Raw genomic sequence first — 10,070 nt, forward strand, 5'->3', positions numbered from 1 at the left:
AACCACTTTTGCCCAAACGGAAAAAATTGAATTTCAACTTTTGGCGCGACTTCTAAATAGGTAAAAGATTGCGCATGAGAAAATTGAACAAACGAAGAATAAAGAAGCATAAGAGAGCGTTCCTTTGTGCATATGGCGGAAGGAGATTCAGCCCCCCCTGTCTTGCGCACATTTGGAGAGAGGTGGAGGGGAAAAAAAAAACGAACATTCAGCCCCTTTGATGTTTTCCTTTTTTTATATCAAGTTCGATAGTGTCATGTGTATATTTAAAGATCCATATGAATGGCCTTATGTAGAGCAAGAAGCCTTCCTTTCCCCCCCACAAAAAAAAAAAAGAAAAAGAAAAAAAAAAATTCCCCTCTATAATGACAAATGTGAGGGAAGATACGGATTAGTATATTTGCACACAGGATTGTGAAATGGACCTTGTGCTAAGTTATAACTTCATCTAGATGAATTCATTTTTTTTTCTTTTTCTTTTCTTTACTGTCTGACATTTATTCCTCAACGTGAGAAGTTGGTAAAAGTGGCATAATACCATGTGAAGAAAAAAAAAGAGAATACATCCCCCTCCCTGAATACACGTATATCACATTATCGGAGGGGATATAGAAGCACTTGCTATGTTTCTGCTTGTGCTGTTTTGACAGGGAGTAAATCGCCATAATTGCAAGCGCCTACCTGTGCACAGGAACCGGTGTGCTCGAATTTGTCTGTTCGAGAAATCCTCTGTGTCTGAATATAGGTCCTTTGGGTTCCTCACCTGGCGTGAAGGTAGCGAAAAGGTAAATAAGGAATAACCCCCTTAAAATTCATTTTTCTCCCTTTTCTTTGTTCTTCCTCGTTTTTCGCTTTCCCCTTTTTTTCCTTCCCCCCTTTGGACACCACAAACGGAAAGAACAAATCGACATACACCAAGACGCGAAATCAGCTGGGCGTGCCCCCCTGACATAGCCTCCTACAGGAGCAGCTTTTCTCCAATTTAATTTTTAAAAAATTATTCTTCCCCCCCCTATTGCATATTGTGTGTACTTGTAACCGTTTTCATGGGTAATGGTTAGATTTTAAAAAGGAGGAGATAGTGGAGAAGGTCTGTTCCAAATTAAAAACCTTAAGAAGGAGTCTACCATTTCGATTGACGACTTTAATCAGTTACTACTTTTTTTTCTTTTTTTGCCTCACCACTTCATTCTATGTTATTTTTTTATTTTTTTTTTTAACCATGATCACACAAGGCGAAGGACCAAGTGGTCTCGTTTTAACGCAACCTCTTGTGCAGCGGTTGGCGTACGCGATTGGCGTACGCGATTGAGCCCCTTCTCCAGTGGGCCTGATTTGTTAACAGAGACAATTGCATGAGCGTCCATTCAGAGAATTTCCTGTTCGCGGGGGTTGGAGACTTAGCATTTTCATATTTTCGCATTTCCCCCTTTACATTTTGCACATTTTGGAATTAAAATTTTTTTTTTTTTTCTTCACCTTTTCTCCTTTGCCGCCTGACCGTTTGACCCACGCATGCTTTTTGCGCGCACTGGTTTCCCTAGAGCTTTTTATTTCCTCTTCTCCCCTTTTCAGTGATCACAATGCAGGTCCATTTTTAACAAAATTGAAGTAACCTTCTTAATTTTTTTTTTTTTTTTTTCCCTTTTCTTTTATGGCATCGTGATGTTTAACTTTGTAGCACAGCCTTTCTTGTCCTTCGGGGATGAAACAAGAAGACAGGAATTGGATGTACTTTCATTTTTTTTTTTTTTTTTTTTTTTTGCTTTAGCTTCATTGCATTGTTTTTGCGATAAGGCCTAGGGGAAGACACACATTGGAGGGGTTTTAAAATATATTGTTCCCATTTGCGCGTAACAAATTGCATGATTTTACTTCACTTGGTCTGTTCTTTCCCTTGCCGTGTGTTCGTTTTGCCTGGCAGGTGTGCACTTTCGCGTTTGCACAGCCTGGATACGCGTGCGAGGCACAAATAAAAGGTTCGCGCAAGTGTGTTCTTGTGGTCACGCGGGTATACGTGAGTATGCCTACATACACCTCTTCAAAGCAGACGAGAACGCTTCGTTCGCAAAAAACCAAATGGTGGAGGCAACGAAACCATGGCAATTTCAAATGTAGACCTTATGGAAAGTGATAACGTAAGCCAAGGTGACTGCTCGTGTAGCTCCGAGACAACTGCAGGTACTGAGAATAGCACGAGCGAAGATGATGGGAAGGGGATTCAAATTAAGATTAAGAGAGCCATCGAAAATGGTATACTGGATGATGAGAAAAAAAAAAGAAAAAGGAAACTCCTCAATTTTGATAGAAGCTTCAAAAAAAGAAAAAATTTGAAAATCGAACAGGAGGGATTCAGAATTAACATTCGGAAATTCAGACTGTTTAAAATTGACCACGTGAAAAAAAAAGGAGAGGAAATGCTCCCCCCGGCGAGGAATGACCGGGATGGACCCACGGGGGCTGACGCGGAAAATGTGGGTGCTGCGGAGTGAAGTGGACATTGAGGGGAGGACCGCGCAGAAGGGAAAACATTTTATCTCCCTCTTGGACCATCCCGTTTTTGCATTTGAAGTGAGCAACTGTAGATTTGCATACAACGTGAGAATTCCCGACACAATGACAACAACAACAACAAAAAAAAAAGAAGATATGCATATATATATAAATGAAGACCACTACATAGCGTGAGGACTTACCCGCTACAAACCTCCAATGTGTGTGTACAAAATTGTAACTCGTTTTTTCTAAGTTGAAATATCAAAGTGAAAAAACGTGGCCCAATCGAAACGGAGAGATAGTCATTCCCAGAAAAGCAGGATGGCAGGAAAACCCCAAATGACAAAACAACCACAAACTGAAGGATCGCCATTCGCGTTGTTGGGGGAAGACAACCAAAGTGCACTTCGTTGGCTAGCTACATACTACTACATTAACTAGCGAAAAAAAAAAAAAAAAAAAAAAAAAAAAAAAATTAAGGAAATAGTAACCCAACAAAGTTACAAATCAATGAAGTTCCAAATCAAAAGAAGAGGAAAAAGGCCGCTTACCTGCATGGACAGAAAAATCTCCCTTGGAGGGAACTTCTCCTCTTTACGCGTTCTCGCACTTGGGGGGGAAATGCATTTTTGCAAAAAGCACAGTTCGCTAATCAGGGGAGTATACGCACACGTTGCATACGTTTGTGTGTGCAAAAAATTGTAGCCCTACAAGATGGTAGCCAGTGTCCAATGACATACCTGGTCAATCGCATTGCTCAACCTTTTCTGTTCCTTTCCGTTCCTTTCCGTTCCTTTCCGTTTTCCCCATATGAACCCCCCACCCCTCGAATGCGGGAACATTTGTGTCTATTCGACTATCAATGAGTTCTTCTTCTCGCGAAAGGAACATTGCACGTGCCGGCCCCATTCTATAGAAGCACACAACTGGCGGTGTACGTACAAGCCAAGATTCGTACTCGCGTCCGGGTGTTTTAAAATTTGTTTTTATTTTTTTTGTTTACTTAACTGGTATGCTTTATTTTGACCAATTGTACTTCAATTCGTTTGATTTTTTTTTTTTTTTCTTGGCACCAACAACTCAATTTGCATTATTCCTAATCGACCTGGACAAGACATTCCTTAGCTTCTACATTTTGGCGTTTTGAATTGAGTGATTATTTGGATGTGTTATTTTGCCTCCCACTCTTTCCACTCATTTTTTCCATCCCCCATTTTTGTCAAAACTGTGCGTCCCATTTTCTCAAGTGACCACATATAACTCTGAAAAAAAAAAAAAAAAAATGAAGCTAAGCCTTTGTAGCGTTCTTTTTGCCTTGATCTTGTGTTCCCTCTGCGGAGCATCCGGGGGAATACATGAAGAAGAGAAAAAGGAAGGAGTAAAAAATGACCTGGGGAACGTAACAATAGAAGTCTTACCCGCTGACGATGATAATAACGATGTGGAATTAACAAATTATTTGTTGGACGAATTGATGGGAGCTACGGGGGAGAGTGATCAATTGTGAATTTTCCACGGATTGAAATGACGACATGAAGAAGGTGCAAATATTGCGGAGAGAGGGGATATAAGCAGAGTTAACTTCTAATAGGTGTGCAGATACAACCACGCTTGCGAAGTGTTACCCATTGGGGCTACTAAAATGCACAAGTGACATTAAACCTGAAAAATGTGAGATAAAACGGAAGCGAATAAGACGAAGGAAACTCGGGTTGGATGCTTTATTTGTGAGTTGCCTTTACAGCAGTGAACCTCTTTTGGGACTTCCTTGCCACTATCGCATTGCATCGTTTTGTAGACCCAGCAATGTGTATGGCCCGTGGCAGGCTCTACATTATATATGATTTATTTTATTTTATATATATATATATTTTTTTTTCTAAACGTGGGTGTATTTGCCAAACACATTTAAGCACTTTATGGCAAAATACTTTTCAACTCCATGTTGGTGCAGCGACGAATTGGAACTGCGTTTTATTGGGTGGCAACGAAATGGGGGCCAAGTCCTCGCTTAAAAATAAACTGACATAAATGTACATGTGTATATGCAAAGATATGAACACCTGCAACGGTGTAAGGACATGCAGATATCTTTACCCATCCGCCGAATGGCGTACACGTATGCCTGTTCCGTATGTTGGGAGATTTACATTTCCAGGGGTACCACCTATTATCCGCGTGCATGCGTAGGTAATTTTCTCCCCATTCGTCACTGTGTGCATAGCATTACTCCACCAGGGAGGCGTCCTTAACCTTTTTTTTTTTTTTTTTTTAAAGGTGGAAAATAACATCATGACGCAATGTTGCTATCTTTATATGTAGTCTTGCCCCTTTTTGTTTCCACTCACTTTTTTCACCTTTTTTTTTACCCATTGTACATTTTATACTTTTTTCATAGCGAGATCGAAGAATTACGCTAAAGGAATATACTTTAAGTAGTTAAATTTCTCCATCCTTCGTATTCGTCAATTGTTATAGAGAAAATTTTCCATGGAAGTGTATTTTCCGGACGTGGGCATATTTTTTTAACATTACATTTTTCCTTATATGTGGTTAAATTTTTTGGAGGACCAAAAAAGGAGTCATAAAGGGGAACAAAATTTGTATGTTTCTTTTTTTTTTTTTTTTTTTTTTATACAACATTTTCATCTTTCCTGTTGAAAGGAAAATTCATCAACGTAACATTAAACCGTTAGCTTATATTGAGGAAAAAAAAAAAAAAAAAAAAAAAAAAAAAAAAAAAAACGAAGCAAAAGGAACTTAGAATGATAAACTTCATCCCGTCTCTCCTCGTGAAGCCTCTCCTATACATTGGTTTAGTTGTCGTTTTAAAACATGCTTTATGCATCGTCTACTGGGTGTTAAATTGTGTAAGTTTTTGTGTGTAGTGTCTCTCTGCTTGGGAGATAGTTGGACTTTTTTTCTCCTTGCAAATTTCGCAACAGTGCATACGTAATTATACACACACAGATCTACATAAACGCATGTATGTGTATGAGCGCGTTTCTCCCTCCTCTGCTCTCAGCTCAAGTGCAAAGTATTTGCGAGACGATTGAGAAGCTATGGGGACACAGTTATCATCACTGGGTGCACGGACGGAATTGGAAAGAGCTTGGCATATTCACTGATAAGAGAAAATGTGAATTTGTTTCTCATAAGTCGTAATGAGGATGCGCTAAAGAGCATGAAGGAGGACCTACTCATGAAAAACAAGAACTACAAAGGACGAGTCGATTATGCAACGTTTGATTATAATGCAAATAGCTTCACGTCCTATAGGGGTCTTGAAGAGAAGATTGAAAAATTGGATGTCGGAATTTTGATTAACAATGTGGGGGTTTCCTACCCTCATCCGTTGGTAAGTGCAGTGCAGCGTGGTGGCTCTATCGGTGTAAATATACACAAGGTACACGTAAGGTACAGGAAAAGTGAAGAGAAACACCTTTTTTTTTTTTTTTTTTTTTTTTTTTTTTTTTTTTTTGGCTGATTACCCCGCCCCCCCCCTTTTTGTAGTACTTCCACGAAATGGACATCCACCTGATAGAGCAGCTGGTGAACGTGAATTTGTTGTCATCCTATTACATGACAAAGTTGGTGTTGCCAGGTAATTCATCGCAGGCGTTTCGTTTTCTGTGGCGCATGCCTGGTTGTGTTATAGGAGTTTAACCATATCTGTGTGTATATATTTTATCTTATTTTATTATTTTATTATTTTATTATATATTTTTTGCCCCCCACCCTTACAGCAATGATACGAAAAAAGAAGGGACTCATTTTGTACACGTCCAGCGGCGCAGCCATCCTGCAGTCCTCTCCCCTATACACAGTTTACGCGTCGGTGAAGGAGGCCATCTGTTCATTCGCGAATTCGTTAAGTGTACGTCTCTGAACCATTCCAAGAACAAGCGGAATAGCTAAACAAGTGCACATGAAAAATTGTCACATTGATTATGCACTTAGTGGGGTTCATTTCATATGACACTTTTTCTTTTTTGTCTAAATGGCAGGTCGAGTTGAGCGAACATAATATCCAAGTGCAGTGCCACGTACCTCTATTCATCACGACGAAGCTATCCAAGATAAGGAAGCCCAGTACATTCGTCCCTACAGCGGATGCATACGCAAAAAGCGCAATTAAAAGGATGAAACAGGGCAATAGCACTTCCAGCAGTGTTATATTTTCACCTTATTTTCTGCACCGGGTGCAAATATACCTCTACAACGCCATTCCGAAACTGTTGTTTGACACCATGACCTTCATGTCTCTCAAGGCAGTTAGACAAAGAGCGTTGAGGAAGAAGGTGAGAAAAAGTGATTAATTTGGTTTACGTAAGGATAACATTTTTTTTTTTTTTTTTTTTTTTTTCTCTCCCTATTTTTATCCACCCATTTAGCCATTTATCCACCATTGCGCGAATGCACGCTCTTGCTAACTCCATATGGCTAGTTCCCCTATTTGCATTTTGCACCTTTGAAAAAGGTACACAAATCTAGCGAATGGTCAGCTGTGCTTTGGGTGTGTGTGTCCAGTGGGAGGCCCTCCCCCTTCGCGGCTTCATACGTGACAATAAATCTGTAAGTGAGCAGTTGGTGAGTGGAAGGCCCAAGTTTATCTTCTTGTTCGAGCGGATGCCTCGGAGTTTGGGGGATAAATGCCCCAAGGTGGGAGATGCCAAAAAGGATGCTATGCAGATGGTGATATTTGAACTGTCCTTTTCGTATAAGTTACACCCATTTGCTCTAGGGGGTGAGAAAGAAAAAATAAAATAAATAAAAAGTGGTGACGCCTATGAGTAGGAAGGCGCACCGCGATGGGTGTTGCACGGTGAGTCCTCGCGCAGGAAGGACAGACGAGAGGATAACTCTCCCCGCTTTAATTTTTTTTTTTTTTTTTTTTTTTTCGCTTCTTCTGTGAGTACCACTGGGGAAAATTTATCTGTTCTTCCAAAGGGGTTTCATTCTCCATTAAATAAAATAAGCACGTGAGGTGTGATTACATCCGGGTGTTGGTGCTACCGAGCGGTATATGGCTCATTGTCAGTGCGCCTGGAACAATTTCTCACTCCTTGCGGACCATCGCCGTGTATATGTACATGTGCGACAAGTTGTCTTCGCGTCACAATTTTTATTTGAACGAGGATTTATCATTTATCCCCCCATTCAGCACGGCAATCAAGCTAAGTATATGCGCGAAAAAATATAAACGCGTATGTGTATTGTAAGGATATTTGTGTATTGACCTTTTCGTGTGCATTTTAGCTTATTGTCGCGCGGGCATCCTCCCCTTCACTTCCCTTTTTTTTTTTTCCCGAGTGTGAGGCGAACCCATAGCAGAGGATTTTTTTTTTGTCAGCTTACTCCTCAAGCGGTTAGCAAGCATCGTGTTGTGAATTGACCACTTGCCCATGCAACGATACCATCCCGCTGTGTAGCAAAGTTACATATGCATGACATCTCTTCCCACCATAGGGCGTCAGATGGCCTCATTCTATCGCATCGTATTTTCGCAGGACCAGCGCCCTCTGCGCATACCCGCTTCGGCCTTGTTGAGCGAGGCAAATGTTTTGCAAAATTTTACAACCAATTAAAAGTTTTTATTTGGGGCTTTTCCTCCAATTTGTGGGCGTGGGTCAACTGTGCGGGGCGACTACCAAATAGGCGGTTATTTTATTTGGCCTTGTTCGTTTTCTTTTCTTTTTTTTTTTTTTTTTTACACTAGCGGTAGAATTTGGCTGAATTAGTTCTCCTAAAACAGGATACACCGTGCGCACAGGTTGCCTCGGTACAACGTTGGAGTTTACCTGTCGGGGATTTCCCTGTCTGAGTTGACGCGCCCACCCCCACCTGCATAAGGATGCACACGGATGGGCGAAGCTCACACGTAGGCATCACCCCAAATTTCAAAAAAACTAAAATAAAATGCGTACCTCCTCTCCCCTGGTGTTGCTTCTGCTAGTGGTGGTACTTTTGCTCGTGGGCATAGATGAGGTGGCGCCAAATAGTAAAGCGGGAAATAATAATAGGAATGCGAAGAACGCCAAGGGGGGAGGTGGAAGTAAGCAGGGTCAATATAATGCTACGAGTGGAAAGGGCAATCAGAAAGGGAAGAAGAAAGATCCAGGGGGAGGTGGCACTCCCAAAGGACAAAGCAAAGGACCAGAACAAGGAAAACAAAAAAAAAAAAGGGAAGATAGTCATTTTGATGAATTTATAAAGGACACGGAAAACAAGCAAGACGAAGACAATTTCATGGATGAACTGAACAAATTTGAAAAAAATTTTCATGATGAGGATTTTGAGAATACCGAAAATCTTTTTGATAACTATGGCAAGGGAGAAGGACATGATGGAGAATACAACAATATTGATAAGTCGAATAATGAAAATTACAACAGAATGAAACCGGATGCAAATGACTACCAATATATTGATAACGATGATGTTGTAGAGGGGGATGAAGACTTGACAAATATATGGAACAAAAATATGCAAAATTTTGAACCATCTACTTTGTTAACATTTGAAATTCAAGGAAATTCAGAGGAATATCTTTTTGAGGAAGTAAACAATTTGAACACTTATTTTCGAGGAGTATTTTACTCCAATAATGAATCGGATGATAATAAAATTTTGTTTCTTATTGCCGATCCGGATGGAGAAATAATTTACAAGAAGGAAGCAAGCGAAGGAATTTTTTACTTTTACACACAAAAAATTGGGGTCTATACAATCACCTTGAAAAATAGCAAATGGGTGGGAAAAAAACTCACAACGGTTGCCCTTGGATTGGGAGAAAGCCCTTCCTTAAAATCGGAACACATAAAGGACTTCACCAATTATATCGATAAAATTGTTGCAGAAACGAAAAGATTAAAGAACGAATTGAAGTATTTATCTTCCAAACACATGGCGCATATTGAGAAAATGAGAAAAATCACCAACAAGGCCTTTCTCTACTGTTTCATCAAACTGTTTGTGCTTATTTTTTTGTCCCTCTTCACCATTTACTATATCAAAAATTTGGTCTCCAATAAGCGCGTCCTCTGACTTCGTCTCACTCAGCTGCGTGGAGGTGCCTCATGGAGGGAGAGCTTGCAATGTGTAAAAAAAATTATGAACGGTCAGGCAGTTTTGGTGAAGAAGTGTGCAAAAAATTATGAACAGTCAGGCGGTTTTGCTGAAGAAGTGTGCAAAAAATTATGAACAGTCAGGCGGTTTTGATGAAGAAGTGTGCAAAAAATTATGAACAGTCAGGCGGTTTGAACGAAATAGTTAACAGAAATTATGAACAGATAGGTCATTTCCGCCAAAGGTGTGTGTAAGCCGACGACAGACCAGGTGCGCCCCCACTGGGTTAACATACAAACTGAAAAAAATACGAAGGGCGTAGGTGAACAAATGTGAAGTTATTTGTAGAGTCTCTATTGTTTTTTTTTTAAGTGATAAACATTTCCCTCATTGGAGTTGTTTAAGGCAAGTATGAACCGAATATAAATACGTGCATTTTGGAGTGTGCATATGTACATGTCGTATTTTTGCAACTCCTGTTTTTTTCCCAATTTTGAAGAACCCAA

General features: G+C 40.1%; 4 protein-coding genes across 4 annotated transcripts; all 4 read left to right on the forward strand.

Annotated features, from left to right (window-relative positions):
- Positions 1-2,099: 2,099 nt before the first annotated feature.
- PKNH_0513600 (conserved Plasmodium protein, unknown function) lies at positions 2,100-2,492 on the forward strand (the record flags this gene model as incomplete). Its single annotated transcript, XM_002258231.1, has 1 exon — positions 2,100-2,492. The coding sequence occupies one exon, from the start codon at positions 2,100-2,102 to the stop codon at positions 2,490-2,492; it is 393 nt and encodes a 130-aa protein (XP_002258267.1).
- Positions 2,493-3,778: 1,286 nt separating this feature from the next.
- PKNH_0513700 (conserved Plasmodium protein, unknown function) lies at positions 3,779-4,003 on the forward strand (the record flags this gene model as incomplete). Its single annotated transcript, XM_002258232.1, has 1 exon — positions 3,779-4,003. The coding sequence occupies one exon, from the start codon at positions 3,779-3,781 to the stop codon at positions 4,001-4,003; it is 225 nt and encodes a 74-aa protein (XP_002258268.1).
- Positions 4,004-5,261: 1,258 nt separating this feature from the next.
- On the forward strand, positions 5,262-6,815 carry PKNH_0513800 (steroid dehydrogenase, putative; the record flags this gene model as incomplete). The annotated part of the gene is made up of 5 exons (XM_002258233.1): positions 5,262-5,366; positions 5,522-5,854; positions 6,010-6,100; positions 6,243-6,373; positions 6,504-6,815. The coding sequence occupies 5 exons, from the start codon at positions 5,262-5,264 to the stop codon at positions 6,813-6,815; spliced, it is 972 nt and encodes a 323-aa protein (XP_002258269.1).
- A 1,600-nt stretch (positions 6,816-8,415) lies between these two features.
- On the forward strand, positions 8,416-9,543 carry PKNH_0513900 (transmembrane emp24 domain-containing protein, putative; the record flags this gene model as incomplete). The annotated part of the gene is made up of 1 exon (XM_002258234.1): positions 8,416-9,543. The coding sequence occupies one exon, from the start codon at positions 8,416-8,418 to the stop codon at positions 9,541-9,543; it is 1,128 nt and encodes a 375-aa protein (XP_002258270.1).
- Positions 9,544-10,070: the final 527 nt, after the last annotated feature.

Source organism: Plasmodium knowlesi (genome assembly GCF_000006355.2).
Source record: "Plasmodium knowlesi strain H genome assembly, chromosome: 5".
Taxonomy (NCBI): Eukaryota; Apicomplexa; class Aconoidasida; order Haemosporida; family Plasmodiidae; genus Plasmodium; species Plasmodium knowlesi.